General features: G+C 43.1%; 2 protein-coding genes across 10 annotated transcripts in view; one reads left to right on the top strand and one right to left on the bottom strand.

Moving 5' to 3' along the window:
* The window catches only part of CLIP4 (CAP-Gly domain containing linker protein family member 4), a 33,095-nt gene extending 24,335 nt beyond the window's left edge, over window positions 1-8,760 (top strand). For all 8 annotated transcript variants that reach the window (XM_074897348.1, XM_074897353.1, XM_074897347.1 and 5 more), the window contains 6 exons: window positions 414-554; window positions 1,011-1,145; window positions 3,316-3,439; window positions 4,228-4,292; window positions 4,972-5,044; window positions 5,710-8,760. In XM_074897348.1, coding sequence (XP_074753449.1) covers window positions 414-554; window positions 1,011-1,145; window positions 3,316-3,439; window positions 4,228-4,292; window positions 4,972-5,044; window positions 5,710-6,031 — 860 coding nt within the window. In that variant the 3' untranslated portion in view covers window positions 6,032-8,760. The remainder of the gene's footprint in view (window positions 1-413; window positions 555-1,010; window positions 1,146-3,315; window positions 3,440-4,227; window positions 4,293-4,971; window positions 5,045-5,709) is intronic.
* Window positions 8,761-10,173: 1,413 nt separating this feature from the next.
* Window positions 10,174-19,037, bottom strand: part of ALK (ALK receptor tyrosine kinase) — a 330,970-nt gene continuing 322,106 nt past the window's right edge. For both annotated transcript variants that reach the window (XM_074897345.1, XM_074897346.1), the window contains 4 exons: window positions 17,685-17,819; window positions 17,063-17,153; window positions 13,657-15,741; window positions 10,174-11,094 (listed from right to left, as the gene is read on the bottom strand). In XM_074897345.1, the coding sequence (XP_074753446.1) occupies window positions 15,037-15,741; window positions 17,063-17,153; window positions 17,685-17,819 (931 nt within the window). In that variant the 3' untranslated portion in view covers window positions 10,174-11,094; window positions 13,657-15,036. The remainder of the gene's footprint in view (window positions 11,095-13,656; window positions 15,742-17,062; window positions 17,154-17,684; window positions 17,820-19,037) is intronic.

Below are 19,037 nucleotides of genomic sequence, written 5' to 3'. Positions count from 1 at the left end.
AATTCACTCAAATAATGCCACCTTCCTTCCACGTTTCATCAGATCTTTAACAGGGTGGATGCTGAAAGTGTGGTGGTATGATCTCTTAGTAATAAGGCTTCCATATTTTAATTAATATGCTTATAACTGTTTAGAAGAACTTTCACTGAGTAATAAAGAAGTGGGCTTTTGTAGACCTCTTCCTGCACTCACCTATCACCTTATTCCCAAGGCAGGGTCAAATGCACCTATGTCATTCCTGACAGGTGTTTGTGCAAATGCTGCTTAACAGCTTCTAATTTTGGCTCTTTACTTTGTATTCTGCCCACTATGGAGAACAAATAACCTCCTTTTTATGGAAGCTTTCCCTTCTGCTTAATCTGTCTTTTTCTGAATATGGTCTCTGAAGGATGATTTCCATTTATGACTTTTAGGTTTTCCTGGGTACAGCAGCTCTTCCTCTTCTACTACCTCCTTGGAAGGCAAACGGAATTACTCCAAGAAGCGGAACTCGATTGGCAGCAATAAAAAGGCAGTGACTAGAGTGTCTTCTGCCTCATCTAAAATTAGTGCTGGTATGGTCTGTTTTATTGAGGTGTGTTGTCATAGGTCAGATCAATCACTGCTGTATTGAGTATTTACATAGAACTACTTGTGCTGTTTCTGAATCTGAGATAGTTCAAGACAGACACTTGGAAAGTAGTTTAACCATAAACTTCAGTTTGGCAACTTTAAAAAAGTTTTTTAGAACATCTTCAGGAGGAAAACTGTTCTTATAATTGGTCACTGTACCTTTCAACTGCAGACAAAAGGCTGTAGTCCGCAGTTTTCATGCTGAAGAAAACCAATTCTTTGTCTAGACAAACTTTGCAGTGTGTTGCCATGTGTTAAAGGTACACTATGTTAACGATAGGTACTCTATTTACCAATCAGTTGGCTCACTATTGCAGACTTTCTTAAATTTTAAAGATATAATTAAATTTTAAAGATAAAATCATACTAATTTCAGATCTTGTTCCTCTGTTGACCAGGGTTGTATAGTTCTTCTCCGGCTACGAGAAAAAATCCTTCTGATGAAGGAGAAATTCATGTTGGAGACAGAGTACTGGTGGTAGGACAGAGAACAGGCACCGTTAGATTTTGTGGACCGACAAAATTTGCACCAGGTATTTGCAGTACACTCTGTGTATGTTGTAGAATCAATATGGAGTAGCTTACCTGTGAGCTCCTGAATGTGAAAAGAACTCCATCTTTTTCCTCACTCCCTCCAAAAAAATTCTAAATTTACTGGTGTGTTTCAAAGTTCTTTCTCTCTGAAGTTTTATTGAATATTTTCCTGGCAGTTGTATTAAAGTAAAAAAACTAATTGTTTAAAATGTGACTTTTACTTGTGCACTAACATGGCTTAATTAGGAGAAATATTTTGAAAGGTAGGATTGAAATTGTATGTATTGTGACAAAGCTTTCTGAAAATCCTCAGTTTAGTCTCCATAGTTTATTTAAAGATCACATGCCTTTCTTTACTCCTTTCTTTTTGTAGTAAGCTTTTTTGACAGAGCTTATCTCGTGCAATACTGGTACTCTTATCGTGTCATATACCTGTCTCATTCTTATTACTTTGGCATCTTTAAAAGGGTAATTATGAATATTTAAATCTTAACTAACAAACCTTAGGTCACAGGACAGATGAAAAGTTGCAAGCATCTCAAAAAGCCCCAAACACTACCACCATTTTCTCATCCTCCCTTGCAGCTTCTCCCTCCCTTCTCCTTGCTTAAAAACACACTGCAGTGAAGCTGAAGCCAGGCGTTTTCAAATGGAAGCGAGTTATTCTAAATTCTGGAAACTAATTTCTGAATGCTATTTTTTTGTAACCAGATTTTATGTTCTTTATGTCCTTATCTATAATGTTCTTATTGCAGGAGTAATGCAAACACAGTCGGTAAGTGTTGGTGTAAGCAGCTAGTTTACATGAGGTCCATTTGACCGACACATAAACGGCAATACTCTGTCTTGACGCTTGGGGGCATCAATATTTTAAAAAAAACCTAGAATGACAGAATGCGAGATTGTGGTACAAGCTACGTACTTTTTTCGCTTTTCCCCAGTTTCACTGTAGGCAGTCCTTAAGACATTGCAGTTAACAGATTCTGCACTTTAACGTGATCACTCTTACCTTCATGTTGGTGCTTACAAAGTAAACCATGAGAAAAGGACTGGTTTTCCAAATACACTACAACAAGTGTAAAATTGGAAAGCTAGTTGACTGTCTAAGTCTCCTTCCTCTCCACTCCAAATTAGGGAACAAAATTTTTTTGAGGAAAAACATGGTATTGTAAGAAGTGAGGATGGAAGGATGACAAATCTTAACTATTTGCAAAACCGGTAATTTACAGAAAATGTAACAGATGCATTCTTAAGTATTTCAATTTTAATATGTATCAAAGCTCTGGAAGTTACCCAAACTTTCTTTCTTTTGCTGCAATGCAGATCATATTATTTAATTCTAAAAACAGGAAGGGGAGAACTTCTGCCATACTGAGCCTTTCTAATTCATAAGTTGTCATTCCTGAGTTTCTTGAGCTGATAATTAGAATTATCATTTTATCCAGTGCCTTAGTACCAAGTGACTTGAATTAGGTTTTGAATCTTTTGGGGATAGATAGCATAAGGACTGCTAATGGAGTATGAAATTTAGCACCTTTACATAATTAGCTCACATTTATCACAGGTTATGAATGATCAAGCTTATTAACATCTTGATGCCTATTCAGTGTTCTGTACGAGATGAATTGCTGGCCAGTTCCGATTCTTACACCCTTCTCTCAATATCGTACAACCAGCCTTGCAATTTGTATTAATTATAACTTGCTAGATGGAGAGAAGGAATGAATTAATATCAAAACTTTAATTTTACTGTTGATGATCTCAGATGAGGCATAAACCATGTGGTCAAAGGACTAAAGAGGGGAACTTGAACCACCATTGCTCTTCTTTTCTTTCTCTTTTTGTCAAATAGTTACTGTTATCTTCAGTAACGTTCTGCTTGGCTTTACTATATAGATCAAAGGTTTTATCTTTTCTATATTAAGATGTTAATAATTTTCTTGAAAGCATATAAAAATTCCCAGATAGTTATCTTCAGATTTATTCAGATATAAATTTTGCATAGTTACATAGATAGTTATTTTGTCATTATATATTTACTATTATTATCTAGGCAGTTTCTAACTAGAAACTGTTTTCCTTGGTGTGGGTGAATGCCAACTGTCTAGATGAAGAAAAGCCTGTGGTCTTTTGTTCAAAATACCATGATTTTACTGTTTTGAAATGTAGGATTCTGGTGTGGAATTGAATTGGACAAGCCTCATGGGAAGAATGATGGTTCCGTGGGAGGCGTTCAGTACTTCAGTTGTCTTCCCAGATACGGTATATTTGCACCACCATCTCGTGTACAGAGGTAAGCACTGAAGCTGTTGTCATGTTTGTGTTGCCAAATGCTTTCTTAATATGTTTCCAGTGGGAAACAAAGTTTGGCAGCAGATATGGGAGAAATAAATGTTTTCTTCTGCTAATGGAAGTTTATAACCTCCATTAAAAATCTGGTGGGTTTTAGATCAGCTTTTTGAAAGCAGAGTATAAATTGGAAGTGCAGCTCCCTGTTTCTCTTGCAGCCACTTTGTTTCATTCCAGGGCCTCCATTTCTGATACAGTCTGTATTCATTAAAGCTCCCTTTCATGACCCAATCCTGATGCAGTGAGCTAAGTTCGGTTATAAAAGGAAGTTGCCCTTGGACATGACTGGAAATACTATTCTCATTCCAGCTGACTGCACAGAAGAACCAAAGCATCCACCACTTCGTTTGTAGTCTCTTCGTTAGGCTTCAGGAAGAACATTTGAGGATCACTGTGCTCTTTCCTCCGGCAGTTGTATCTGGTTACTCTGCCAGACATGTTTTTGCTTTTTTTTCCCTGAATATCCTAGCTCAGGCAAACTGTTAAAGAACATGCCTCAAAATTTTACATGCTCTCTTGCTGAGCAATAGGCAAGTAACTCGAATAAAGTAGATTGCTCCAGGCCCCTCTTACATACCAGCCTGATTGCAGTTGAAAAGTTAGTGTCTTTTGGGGGTGGATGGAAAAGGGGAAGAATCAGCACTTCATCAACATTTGACAAGAAGGACTCCAGCAGTAGGTTTGTTCAGAGTTGAGTTGAGTTGACTTCTTTGTTGTGTTATTGCTTTTCAGACTAACGGGTTCTCTGGATTCTCTCGCAGAGACTTCATTGAGTAAAGTAAATCACGCTTTTCCAGGTAGGAGCGTAAGATGCTGTGATTTGGCTTCGGTACCCTACTGCAGGCTGCCTACCAGCCTACAGCCAGAACCCACTGTGCAACGGCCTCTTCTCCAGGAGCATAGGAGATTTTCAAGGAAACCAAATGGCAGCCAAGAGTCCTCTCCTAAAAACATAGCCTGCAGAAGGAACTGTGGAGTACTGTGTTGTTATTGACCCTATATTGGCAGAAATAATTATGTCAGAGTTAAGATTGTTGACACTCTTCCCTTACTACTGTGTTGCATTCTAATCGGAGTTAACTATAAACTGAACCTGCTCCTTAATCTAAATTGGGATTGATGTGTATAGGGGGGCATCCATATGAAATTACTAAAACTTTTGTGAGATACTTGAAGTAGTTTATTTTTCTTTTTCCTTACCTAAGCTTTTTGAAAAGGCTGCTTCAAATTACCCTTGCTTGGTTTGTTTAATTTTGTGTATGTCTCTCCAAAAATTTGAACAAGTTATGGATGCTTACTTTCATGAGACGTTTCATCCCTTGTCCTTCCCTCCAATGTGGAAATGTATAGCAAGTATAGTGGAAGCAGTATTAAAAAACACACAAAGATATGAGTTCATAAAGGGGTTTTGTGGTTTGTTTGGTATTTTTTTTAAAAGAAGTCCTACACAACTTTAATATTACACTTTGCACTTAGGTTTTAGACGCAGTCTAAGCACCACATCTGCATCTTCACAAAAGGAGATAAACAGAAGAAACTCCTTTGTTAGGTGAGTGTTTTGAGTTTAAAACATTTGGGTGAGCTGGCTGTTAGTTTTACTGTTTCTTGTTCAAAAGAAAATCTTTATGCGTGTATAGTATCTAGAACCTTTACATGTTCTTTTTTTTTTTTTTTTTTTCTTCTAAATGAACCAGTAGTAGACTATTTCCCTGCATGTATCCAGGAGAACAGTCCTTGAATTCAGGTTGGCATTAAAATTGTTTTCCAGTTGTTCATCACTGCAGCTTGTCCAAATTCTTTTATTTTCACACAGCTGGGTGAAGTTTTGAGGGTCTCGTTAAAGGGCTCACTTTGTTCTGGTGATCCTGACTGGTGCTTGCATGTTGAAAGTTGTTTTGGCTGAACTCTTGCAAACCCCAAATGAGATGCTTAGTACTGCTTAATGTACCAGCACTATCACCTATGGCAGGTATTGTAGATCTTAGCATCAGGTGAAAGGAAATTGATTTCCAAGTGTTTCAGACTGCCACGTGTACTAGCCTGTTAAGGCTATTACATGTTTTGCTAGTGACACCAGATCAAAACCAAATTTTTTCTTTAAAAGGGAGTTGAGTTTTTTTTCCACGCACTTCCCGGAATTACAGATTTGCCCTGGGTGTTTTGTAGAAACAAGACCCTTTTTTGTTTTTTTTCCCCCCTCATTTTTCTAACTAGATCCAAGAGCTCTGTGTTACGGCGCAGCTGGAGCAACACCATGACACCTACCACTGAGGGACCAGTGAAGCTGCACGAAGGCTCTCAGGTGCTTCTGACCAGCTCCAATGAAATGGGGACAATCAGGTACATTGGTCCGACAGACTTTGCGCCGGGGATATGGCTCGGACTTGAACTCAGGAGTGCCAAGGGAAAGAATGATGGCTCTGTGGGGGAAAAGCGCTATTTCACCTGTAAGCTGAACCACGGGGTCTTAGTTCGACCCAGCAGAGTAACCTATCGTGGGATTAACGGGGCAAAACTTGTAGATGATATTTGCTGAGCCAAAATGTGCTCATACGTATGAAATAAGTATTTTAAAGCACACAAGAACCCCATCTAGAAGGCAAACTTATTTTTAAATTATTAAATCTGCATTTTACATATATAAGTATATATGTATATGTATGTGTGTGTATATATAATATATATTTTAATATATATTAAAAAAAGAGATAAAATAAGTTCAATCACATTCTTAAGCAAAACCACTATTCTGTTTCTCTTACTGAAACAGCCCTTGCCTGGGAAGGTTATTGCAATAGTATCTTGGGTTTGAGATGCTGATTATTTGAATAATGTTCCAGTTAGAGAATGCCAGTATCTCCAACCTTCTCTAAAGTTGCTTTGTGATTCATGCAGTATTTAAACGATTTTCCTCCATGTAGTAATGTACTGATAATGCTTTGCAATTGCCCGCTTTTGACAGAGGAGGTGCTTAATGAGTGACATTAGTCTGGTTACCAGGCACTTTGTCAATTCCAATACCAGCTGCTAGCAATAAGAAAGAAAAAAAAAAAAAAAACCCACACCCAAACCCCTTTTTCAAGCAGTTGCGAAGTATTTTTACATCTTATCATTCAGATCCCTCCTCGTCTTTCCCTCTCCTATTCTCCCCTCTGGAACGCAAAAGGGCTGATCAGCATTTGCGGCTATCCTCCTGAACAGCAGCAATTAAATAAAAAGCTTTTAAAAAGCACAAATATGCTGCATGTCAGCCTGTATAATAAAAAGCACTTTTTGTGGTATGCATTTGTAGAAAGAGCTACATATAAGAAGCACTCTTTAAAATAATGCACTTTGCGCTCTCCTCGAGAGCTTTCCCTCACTTTTAAACTTTTTTTGTTTGGTGTGCTGCAGGCTGTGAGTATCACAGGTTTTAAATGCAAATAATCCCAGAGCAGAACTATACATAAGAGCCTCATCATAAATATTGTCTGTATCAATACAGCATGGTAATTCCTGCCAGTGGTATGGATTATATGCAGGTTTTTCAAGCAAGCTGTTAACGTTATTTGATTCATTTGTGATACCTGTTTCTTTTAATTTCCTTTGAAACAGTTTCTAGTATAAATTTTTTGTAAGAGTAATGATAAAACTAAGGATAGTTTTAGGTACAGCATTGTAACACACCTTGATGTGACATTACCTGCATATCAGCCTTTTAAAACTGCTAATATTTTGTCCATGTTTTAAACATATAATGTATTTTAATTGCTTAGCATATGTAAACGTTATCAGGATGGTTTTGTGTTCCAGAACAATCATTTTATTCTTAAATGATCTGCTTGCTCTCTTACCTACTTGAAGAAGTGACACTTTAAATTACATCTTAATATCCTATTTTTAGACAGAATTCTGCTGCTGTTACCTTCTTTTAAATATTGCTGTAGCTATTTTTCCTGAGCTGTATTTAAAATAATGCATATTGTATTCTAATGTACTTATGGGAATTTTTAATTGACTATAAAAGCTGTAAATTTTGAATGTAAAAAAAAAAATGGATGCTTTATATTTGAAGATGCAGATACTCAGTGATGTACTGAACTTTACTTTGTCCAATATCTGTTTCTTGCTGGTATTAGTAAAATGAAACCCTGGTGAACAATATGGCAAAAAGAACTTTCATTAGGTCGTTACAGAACATACATCCTCTCACTTCTGTTCTTGCATACACATTAGGTGACCAGGATGCAGCATGTATCAGCAACTGTAGAATATAAACCAGCAGTGTTTATATCTTCTAGCTATTCGGTACTGCACTGCCTGTTGTCAAGTGAAGCGTTGGTACAGCACGTTTCACTGGTTTGTCCCAGCCTTGTGCTCCTGGGTGGGCAGTTTAGTTCCTGTGATGAAACACTCATTATCAGAAATGCTGTTTTTTCCTGCCTGGCAAGATGGAATGGATGTAACTGCGTCATCTGATGGGGAGCTGGAGGTACGCAGGGGAGTAAGTGTGTGGGAAGGCAGCAAGCTCAGGCAGTTTGTTATAGTCACACCATTTCTGTGTGGCCTGTCTTACAGAAATGAAGGAATACATGAGAATAACCTCTTTCCAAGAGTTTTCTGATGCACTGGAAATTATTTTTTTTCACCAGAGGGGTCAGGCTGCCCCTTCCACAGCTCTGTAGCTACACCCAGTTCAGCTGGAAGGGGGGGTCTCTGGCCTGGCAAAGGCCTAGCAAAGCCTTCAAGACTTCACTGAATCCTGTCTGAGGGGTAGAGGGCGTAGGTACTGTGGGAGCAGTGCTGGAGTGTGCTTGCCCTTCAGTTTCAGCTTCAGCCAGCTGCACTCTTCTCCTGAAGGCTCTGGCCTTCAGCCAGAGCACTGTAGGTTAGAGGAGCAAGTCAGGACTGTTATTAGTATGGAGCTGTTTTGATAGTGCTGAGAATGTTCTGCGAGGAAGCATGAAGCACCGTAAATTTATGCAGCCTGAAACAGAAATAAATCAGTCCCTCCATTCGACAAGGGATTACTGATGGCTGTCTTCAAGTTGGTGATGTGAAGAGATTTGTGCTTCCCTAAATCCAAGGGAAGTTGCCATAATCCTTTTCTCTCAACTCTTGCAGGAGGACACTTCATGTCATTAAAAAAAAATCTGAAAATAACTGGCAGTGAAGTTTGAAATTAGGTGTTTTGCTGAGGTGTGTATGATCACAGCCCCAGACTCATTAGAAAAAAGACAAATGATCCCCAAAGTTCCTATAAACCGTATAAATAAAATATCTGTTTTATAAATAAAGAGATGTTACCCAGCAATTCTGTGCTGCCTGTGCAGACTTTCAGACTTGTCCTTGTTGCATGTCTCTGGGGTCCAGTTTCAGAAAATGTACCTACCTCTTCAGTGCTCTTAGTAATGAAATCTTTCAAGCTTTGTTGGACACTGACTGGAAAAGAGGGGTCACAGGTGTGACAGGAGGAGGAGGAGAACTTGAGGTGTCCCAGGATGGGGAATTCATTTCTAGTGAGTTCAGGCCAGTTGGATTCAGTGATTGTTCTGCAGATGTCAACAGTAATGGTTTTCTGGGCAGAGAGCCCGTGCTTTTAAAGTGCTGCTATCCAGCAAGACCTGAGGCACATGGATCCAAAACTGGCACTGCAGTTTGCATGACATAACCTAGTTTCTCTAATATGTTAGTTCTGTTACCTGTGAGTGTTGCATAGGTGGCAAGTCCAGCCTTTACAGAGGTTACGTTTTGCAGAAGCCTTGTCAAACACCAGGTGGAAACTGAAACTGTGTCCCTGAAAGCCACACAGCAGAGAATCCACCTGCATCCTTTTTCCTGCCTCACTGCAGACAGACAGCTCTGGAAAAAATGGAAATTACAGCAACGATTGCCAGCCAGCACCCGATCCAAACCAGTGTGTGGTGGCTGTCCAGCACCTACCTCTATGCCTAGATGAGCACAGGAGATCCCCCTTTTCAGTTAACAGAGGGAGGAACAGAACAGGGAGGGAAAGGGGGAAAGAGGAGAGGTGCCTGCCAGATACCTGCTCAGGAAAAAAGTCATCTTAACTAAACTACAGCACTACCCTGTGGGATAATGAGGATGTGGATAAGCAAGTGAAGGAGGATAGGGTTTATAGCTAAGTCAGTCCTAATTTCGATGACCGCTCCTTGAGAAAGCAATTACCTCTGCCATAGGAGTGGTACAGGGAAGGGAAAAAAATGAGCATGTCAGGGCAGGAGCTGCCTCTTCCCATGTTTGTCAAAGTGCTCAATACTGGCACTCCACGGTATTAAAATACAGCTTTGAGTAGGTCTTATAATAAGTCCATGTCCAGATTCAAAGACAAATGCTGTCTTAGGATATAAACATTTAGGAATAAAACCACGCAACTGCTCTCTTGCGCTGTATACTGTGTTCTGTTTTTATACTGGCCAGTTCCCTGTGGGTAAAAGCCAACCTTGGTGGTTTGTAATGGAGGGAACGGTACCTTTCTCTGTGAGAAAGTGGGAGGTATGACACTCACAGTGCCAACGTGCTGCTGCCAGCCAGAACGGCAGCTGTCTCAGTTCACCACCATCCCTGCTGCTTTGTGTGTCAGGGTACCTGCACACTTCTGTACCTTCATCAAGTAAGAATCTCTGTCCAAAGACCTCCCTCTGATGTTGATCCAGTCATTAGCCCAACACAGAGAAAGCCAGCTACAGTCATTTTATTTGTCTTCATGCCTTGTGGTTCACTACACTTGTTTACAATACAAATACACTATTCAATACAAAATACTCAATGACCATATATTAGTATTTTTTCTTCATAGTATCCCTGAAGTGCACAGGCCCTTCCTTTATAAACAATGTTGCATAAACTGCTGTACATGAGACAGACACTCTTATAATGAAGCTTGTTACTGAAAGAAGCCAGATGCAGACATTATTTCTGTGATGGGTTTAACTTTGGGACAGACAAGCGGTGGTGTCTTTGCTGCTGTGAAAGGCTGGTTTATGCTATTCCTATGTCAAGGTTCTTCTCACCCAGAAGATCGGCTCAGTAACAGGAGCAGACATGCAAAGTTCAATCCTTCATAGCCTGTTTCCAACCTCTGGCATCACGCAGTGTGTGAACGGCTGTGCCCAGCGCTGCTGCCGCTGCTCTCGCGCTGAGCCCACAGCCTGTGTGAGCGCACAGGGGGCAGCCAGCGGCCCTGCCGTACCACACCACGGCCAAAGCCCGACTCGACCACAGTAACGCAGCCCCTGCACTGCCAGCCTGCACTGCCTGTACCTCCCCTCGCCCCTGCAAAGCCCCACTCCTTCCCCTGCTCCTCCAGGAAGCAGAACCACCCGCACTTCTTGTCTCGCTTCACTTCCAGGCACACGATGGAGAAACAAGGTTCAGTAGCGAAAAGGAAGATGAAGAGACAACTGGCAAGGCAGATAAACAGGCATCCCAACCTCGGTTACCGTCAGCAGCTTGCGGCGTCAGAAACCTACCTAACACCTATAGGAAACAGGGAGCATCCACATGGAAATAAGCCATTTTCAGAGTATGGAGTGGTAGCACAGGATTTTCCCAGTCGTGCTTTACATCCTTTAGATCACACTGCTTCCCGCTTTTCCACTATAGGATGAGGAAGACACATAAGACCAGAATGTAAATATTGTCAACAACAACAAAAAAGATTAACAGTCTTTCTTAGAAACAAGTTCCTTAAAAAAATGTACATTGTCTCAATAAACTATATTAAAAAAAACAAGTCATATTTTTTTCTCCTTCAACACAAAGCCTAGCATGGAGGGGTTTAATAAGGGAATTTGGGATTTACACAGGCCAGGGGGCTTTGGGCTGGTGGGCTCATGGTACCTTAAGCCCCTGCTGTTCCCTGCAGCTCTGAGAACTGAACAGGTGAACCTTTCTAGATGTAGAAATTAAAAATTCCTACTTCGTGACTGTACAAAACGCTCTTGCTAACGGTCCACAGCCTTAGGACATGCACTAGAGTGAAACAGCTAGAAATTGGAACAGAAGAAACAGGAACACTCAACACTTCCAGACCTTGTAAGAGAAATGCTAAAGTAAATCCTATGAAGTATATTTTTGTGCAGACATTAAGCCACCCCACCCTTGCAGTCTGTTACCTTCACCCCAGCACACAGAGCCGAGTTCTTGTTGTTTCCCTCTGCCCTTCTTGGCCTGTCCCTGGGAGAGAGCTTCACAGAAGCTTCTTTCCTATCTCACTGAACAAGCTGCTGCCACCCCCGACATGCTTATGGGTTAAATGCGATGTTTGTCAGCCCTGCAGCTAATCTGAGCTGGTGTAGTAAATTGTAGTACCCGAGCATTGTTATTTTAGTGACAAACAGGTATTAAGCAAAGCTTTCTTTGCGCCATCCCAGTGATACACATAAAACCTTGCATTGCCACTGAAATCCTGACAATGCTTTGTCAACAGGGCAGATGCTTGAAGATGCAACTTCAGAAAGAGCAGGAAGCCGACTTCGATGCAGCCTACGCACAAGCAGAAGAGCACCCCTTGGTCCAGGCAACTAATTCATGGAAATAATTTGTTACTGATGGTATTATTTGTTTTCTAAGAAAGAGGACAGGTAAAGGCGCCAACCCTTGCTTCTGAGTGGTGATATTTGACTAGCATTGCTATTTACAAAACAAACTGTTTTTTTGCAAACTGGGATCTGTGCTCGGAGAGCACACAGGGCTCCCAAAATAAACGCTCTAAAAGTGCTCAGAGATGTTATGCTTTTCTACATTAAAAACAAGCCCAAACTAGATTTCTGAATTCCTCTGAATCCCAAGAGTTAAGAGAGCAGATGTAAAAAAAGCAACGAGCAAAACCCAACACAAAAAACCCCCACAACAAAGCATTTTACACTGGAGACACAGGAAGGAAGCTTACTTTGAAACCAGCTGCTGGTGCTGAACAGTATTTATCTCAATGCACCGCACCCAGCAGACCAGAGAGTTTCAGTAGTAATTCACCATTTACCCTGACCAGAATTATCTCCTCACCTACCCCATAGGTAAGACACAATAATGTGTTTAGCTCCTTCATTTTTTACAAATCCCATTCTGTAAGAGTATTTCAGTTGAAATTCTATGATAAAACAACTGCACAGCACAAGCTGCAGGGCAGTCATCACACTATCACTGTGGCTGGGGAAAGCCTGCCTTTCGCCCTTCACCTCCACAAACTTATAATTATCTCTTGCTGCTGGTGCTTTTAAAGCTTCTTTAGAAACGCTACCTTTAACACCATAACCTGGCAGCTTATCTGCATTTGTGCAGCATCAGAGCTGCTGCCCCAGATCCAAGAATTAATAATTTCAGCTAGTCAAAGATCATGAACTCCGCAACTTTTTGTTCTTGCGTATTCTTTAAGAACACTCATCAGTATACAGGTCAGATTTCTGTCCTCAGTAACACCTAAGAGGCAAGGCAGCAAAAACTCAGAGTGTGCTCCTACACAAAGAAGACCAAAACAAAACAGTGAGGAGCTTCAGCCCTTCTGAAAATGAGAAAGCTGGAATATTTAAATGAAAAATCGCTATTATACGTGAATAATATACTAGTGTAAGAAATTGTTCTGATAGTGCTTACCTCCTGAATTAATCAGCTTTCCTGAGACTCTGGAAAACTACCCCATTGAGGTTACTGATCTAGAGACCAGTGTGACATAACACAGCCCTAAGCTGGGCAGAACCCCTCCCCAGTGGCTATTTCAGGACAAGAGCTTCGAGCCTAATAACCCTGGAGATCACAAATACTCTTCGAGTTCAGGCTGAAGAAGCCTGTGTGCAGCAGCAGAACACCGAAGCGTGACCCTCGCTGGTCCCGCGCAGCAGCGGTGCGATGGATCCCAGCAGACGAACACAAAATTCGGAGCAGCCCCTGACTCACGCTTCTCAACACGAGAGCACAGCCCTGTTAACCAACCACCACACACAACTGTGGCATTAATCTAAAAAAGAGGTTTAGTCCTGTGTATCAGAGATGTCGGAAAGGCAGGTTAGGAGAGCACACTACCTCTCCCCTCGTTTGTTTTTGTTTTTTTTCCAAGGGTGGTGGCCCAAACCAAACCCTCCAGTTTCAATCTGCACATCTCAAAGGTCAGGACTATGTATATGCAGATTCTGGTTTGTTTCCTTATGACGATGGGAAGCTTACCTCAGTGTTTGGATCCAGGGTCACATTCAGGGTCACATCACTGAAATGAAGAGTCTTGGACTGAAGGACGCCTCCACATTCCTTTGCTGATGCTCCAGTATGCCCATTTCCATGGAGATAGGCACTGCCTTCTTAGCTAGCGTTCATGCTAAAACACCTCCTTGCAACCCTAAGTTGAAGTTACTAATGCACATCTTTACACATGAATTATTTCCTACATCTATGTTTTGACAATACACTTAACTGGAATATTTTTCATGCACAAGGTGTACAAAATGAGTCAATGCGGTGTTTGTCTTTAAACCACTATCGTACACGTATTTTGTTAAAGGAACAAGGGCTCCAAACCCTTGAAACAGAGACAGTATCTGGCATCCGGATTGTGGCATGATGTCGTCTTCCGCCTTTATGTTGTTTGTACAGGGCATGTCAAAGGCTATAGTAAACCTCTGAGGTGTGCAGGTGGCTGTCCATTTTCAGGGCATGGGGAAAGGTTCTCTCATGACCATGGTCCTTTAAAACTTCACCTTGCTTCCACTCCACACGCACAAGTTCCTGATGAAGGACAATCCTACTTTTGTAGGACACAAGAAATTTTAAAGGGCTTTACTCAGTTTTAGTGCTTAGGCACGGGAAAAAGAAACTTAAAACAAAACCCCAGCCAAACAGCCCCACCCCTACCCCACCCCCTGGAATGCCTCATAGCATCTACACCCATCCTCTGTGCTTCCTCTCCTCCCGCTTTCAAGCGATGCAGTATGACCAGTGTCTTTCTATTGCCCTGCCAACACACTCACAAATGCTGTGCATTCAAGGACTTTCGAAGACGGGACTGTAGCTGGAACACAACTTGGGAATGATGCCATCACGTCCCCATTCCGCGCTGTTGTATCCTTTTTTTGGTTTGGCTAGAGGATGCTCTCCCCAAACCCACTACAAACTCTGCCAGCTGCAGGAGATCTCCAGGTGTTCCACAGCAACCACAAGTTTGGCACGGAAAACCCCAGACATGAAACACTCAAGGCAGTGAGCCGCGGCTTGACACTTAAGCAAAGAACGCACAACTGAGAAAAGCTCACAGGAAGGGCATGACAACAACCATGCGTATGAGTTGATGCAACAGCAGCTGGGCCTTGCAGTTAACATCTGTTTCCTGTATCCTCCCTCCCCCTTGTTTCTTTTACTGTTTCGGGGGCTCCGGTGATTTGAAGCCGCTCGGGTTAGTTGAAGTTACAGCTTCGAGGGTGGCACTTTTGGAGCAAGTTGGCACAAAATGGAAGGTAATGCTGTCAGATCCCTTGCTCGTGGTGTATTGGGTAACAGGACATCTCTTCAAGGCTCAGGGGCCACAGGGGGAAAAGTCAAGAGGGTCGAGGGCTCTCACGGCCCCTGCTGGGTTATGTGGCTCTTGCTTCTAAGGACAGGGTCCTCGTAACTGCTCGCGCAAGGTGGCGTGGAGGCTTCCAAGGGTAAGCCCTGCTGTTGGTATCCGTAGTTGACATTCCCGCAGGGGAAGTGGCGGAGCCTAAAGAGAGGCACTTCTTTAACACTTGCTGTTAGGGAAGATGGCTCTAATAGCAGGGAAGAGCCTGGCAGCCTGCCAGTCACAATGTTGGGCCCCACAGTACAGTTTCCTTCCTGTCCCACATTCTCCCTCTCGGGCACCTCCTTCTCCAGCAGAGAGCTGCTTTTGCTGGCCTGCTTCTCTGCAAACCAGGAACCGTAGGTTGGATTCCAGAGGTTGGTGGGCTTGTTTCTGGAGCCCCGGCTTTTGTGCAGCTCAGAAGGGGGATTGGACTGGGCATAGGCCATGTTGATGTGTCCCCCCGCCGAGGCTGACTGCACCTTCCCCGGCACTGGTGGTTCCAAGGCTCCCACTTTCCCTAGAGGCTTTCCAGCAGTGGTGGCTGACTGCAAGGGTGGTGGAGATGGCAGAGTTTGTTTGTCATCCTTTCTGTCTTGGTGTGTGGAGACCAAGAGAGGAGGAATTCCTTCTGGATCGTCAGGGCGCATCGCTACCTTCTCCTCCTCCTCAGCTGATGGGCCATATTCTACTGGCAAAGCAGTGTTGATGACATCTGGATCCTGCCGGAGAGAACAATAAAAATTTCTCAAAGTCTGCTACCATCACACATACTCAGACTTCATTAAAAACCCAACACATCCGATGGCTGTCATGCCATGATCGCAGACCATCATCCCCACTACCCAGAGCCCACATTCGATGTATAGAGGATGCTGACAAAATGCAGTTAGCTGTGAGATGCAACCTTAAAATCGAACTCTTCACAAAAAAGCAACCCTAAAACTCACCACAGAACAGCAGAGGCACAAAACCAATGAAAAACATTTTTTATGTCCAGCCAAATTTCCTGTGGGAATGTTGTTTTGAAATCTATATCATCTCGAAGTTCATAACATTCTCAGATAATATTGAGAAAGTTTCAGCCATGAAAGTATTGCCTCTACACGACGAGGGAGGAATGGGAATGCAGACAGAAGGCAATACTGGCAGACCCCTTGAAACCCAAATCTGTAGAGACTGCAGTTCTGAGCTATTTAAGCAATTTTGAAAATTAAACTGAAAGAAAATGTGGTGATCTGGGCAACCTTTAATTATTGCTAGATGCCACGGAAAGCTGTAGATAGCAGAAAACAATGCCTCCCAGTCCCAGGGTCCAAACAGACATGAAAAACAGACCAAGCCTCCCAACCAGCAAGGGAAAGCAGGAAAGCAGGACTGAGGCAAATAACTGTGAGGCCACACAAGAAGCCTGCACTGATGCAGGCTGCAAACCATTTTCCAAAATACTCCACTCCTCATAAGCTATAAAAGGTGGCAAAAAATAAATCAGATTTCAGCCTGGAAAGCCAACCACACCCTTTCCCCATTGCCTAGCCTTGGGATCCCCACGCCTTTAGCATGGCTGTCTCCGCCTGCCTTCTCCAGTGTGGTCAGGTTCAGAAAATTGATGACAGCTGCAGAAGGCACCTGCAAAGGGTTCTCTGGGCCAGGACCTTTTCTGCTCAGCGCTGCCCATGTCTTAAAGGTTAACCCTGGCACGGAGTGGCTGACCTGAAGCACGTGAAGTGCGTACGGGTGCTGCCCTGTCTTAGCTCTTCCTCTTGTTGGAATCTGTGCCTTTATAAGCAGCAGCAGAGCTACAGATCTGTTACTTGTAAAGCTGTGTAAGCCTGTGCCTCTCAGCAGTGAAAGACAAGAAGGATCAGCCACCTGATGAGGTCAATATCCCAGTCACCAGTCCTGGGCCAACATCAGCCTCCCTGGACTGCTGACTGCAGTAATGCAGTGCTGCCTCCTCATCTCGTGTTCTGGCTTGCCTAGAGCGCTCCTCAAGAACAGCCCTCTCCACCCATCTCATTCAAAACAAATGAACACCAGTACCTGAGTGCAGTACTCAATCCTCTCCAGGATTATGGCAAAATTTGGCCGGTCTTCAGGCTGGTGCTGCCAACACTGGGTCATAATGCGATAGCTGAAAGAGCAGAACAGGAGATGCTCATAAATGGCAGGTCTTGTTGGTACATAACAGCTGGTCACTGCAGCTTAGAAACCATAAGCACACATCACCACTCTGACTTCTAATAAATAAGAGTGGTCTGCCTTCCCCGGAGTTGGACAACTGATGTACTGGTAACCACTGACATGTGGCCATCAGCGGGGTGAAATCCACAGCACATCAGAGAAATAACTCACCCACCCAAAATCCCTTGGACAATTCACTAAAGGCAGGAAGGGAGCCTGGTTTTCCCTAGAAATATTCCCACAGAAATATTGCACCAGCTCTGACCAAACAAGCGGTGGCTAGTACTTTTCAAAGGGGCCTTGAATTACTCTCCAAAACAGACAGAAAAATTCCATAGTAGAGAAGTCACTGGCACTCAAGTCCAATAAGGCAGATCAGCTACGATAACATCTATCTTAGAAGTCATTAATTTTTGACTAGAGAACAGCATTTGAAACAGAAACTTATTTGCATGAATATATCAAAGTTAAAATCTCATACACAGGGCCAGGGCAGTTTTTAGGTGGATCCATCCTTCCTCCATTGGTGACAAACTCCAGAACCTCCTGGTTACTTTTGCTAGGGTAGGGCATGTATCCCAAAGAGAATATCTCCCACAGCAATACGCCAAAGGACCTGAATACAGAAGTGAAGGAAAACAAAGTGAAGGATACAGGAATGGCCATCACTGAGGGGAGTGCCCTTGGGTGCAGCACTGTCAGCATTGCTCTTTGCAGTCTGTGCTCCGGCAGCTTGTGGAAATCACCTCCGCAGGATTCAGACATAAATAAGCTGCACAGTTGTAATGGAGGACTTGGAATCTAATGAACACTAGTAGTTGACTGTTAAGCGAGTGAAGCTTATGATTTAGGTAGGTACATACGGTTGCTTTGCCCTTGTACTCAGCACTGTTCAACTAGACATAACAAATGTGAAGGTTGGGTTATGCTTTGCTGAGATCAGCCACTGCTGGAGACAGGACTGAGTGGAGCAGTGGCCTGATCACTTATGACAAACTTTTCCTCTTGAGTAAGCTACCCCGTGTGAAATAACATGCCAGCAATTCCCCACTGATGCTCTGAGCCTCACAGCCCCCATCTGTATCTCAGAGTACAATAAAACATTGCCTAGCTAACACCACAGCTGTGGGCCTGTGTGCTGTGGCTTGCAAAGCCTTGGGGACAACGGCTGGGACAGGACCCCCTCCAAAGCATTCATCTGGTCAGCTGCATAAGGAAATCGCGGTCTTGCTGATTAAAAATGGAAAGAGCTATGTGCAGCAATGGGAAGCTCTTCCGCTTGGTGCCGAGACTGGTAGCGGCTCAGCTGTATGAGAGAGTGTACCTCCACCCCCCTGCTGGGGCTCACTCAGGATCTGTGTCCTGACCACCCGCCCCTTCCCCTCCACATGCCCTGAGCTCTTGCCTCCTGCTCACCAGTTTCCCTCCCCCTCCTCTGGCCACCAGCAACTCAAGAGCTCACAGTGCTGCTGCAGGCCAGGAGAAAGATGAAAGCCACACTATGTGATGCCCTTCTCCCTCACTGGTGGGATGGATCCCACCTGCAGCCTCCCGTGCTGCTTTCCTCAGTGTGGAACTCATACCTTCCTCCCCGTAGCAACAAAGCAGCGCCTGCATCTGCCTCAACCTCCCTTCCCTGCCTGCTCACCTCCCCAGTAGCACCTGCCTTTGCACAGGTCTGATCTTTCTGTTCCCTTGTCTCCTCCAAGATTACTGACTCTGAAAGACCCAGCTTATCTTTTTAGTAAAGGAGAAATGAACAAGAACATGTATTTTTTACAAAATAGTCACAAAAAGGGTTACAACACAGACAGACTGGACAGAGAGGGAAAGG

The sequence above is a fragment of the Athene noctua genome, chromosome 1 (assembly GCF_965140245.1).
Source record: "Athene noctua chromosome 1, bAthNoc1.hap1.1, whole genome shotgun sequence".
Classification (NCBI taxonomy): Eukaryota; Metazoa; Chordata; class Aves; order Strigiformes; family Strigidae; genus Athene; species Athene noctua.
Note: the sequence above shows the minus strand (reverse complement) of the source record. Positions and strands in the feature narration are given on the sequence as shown.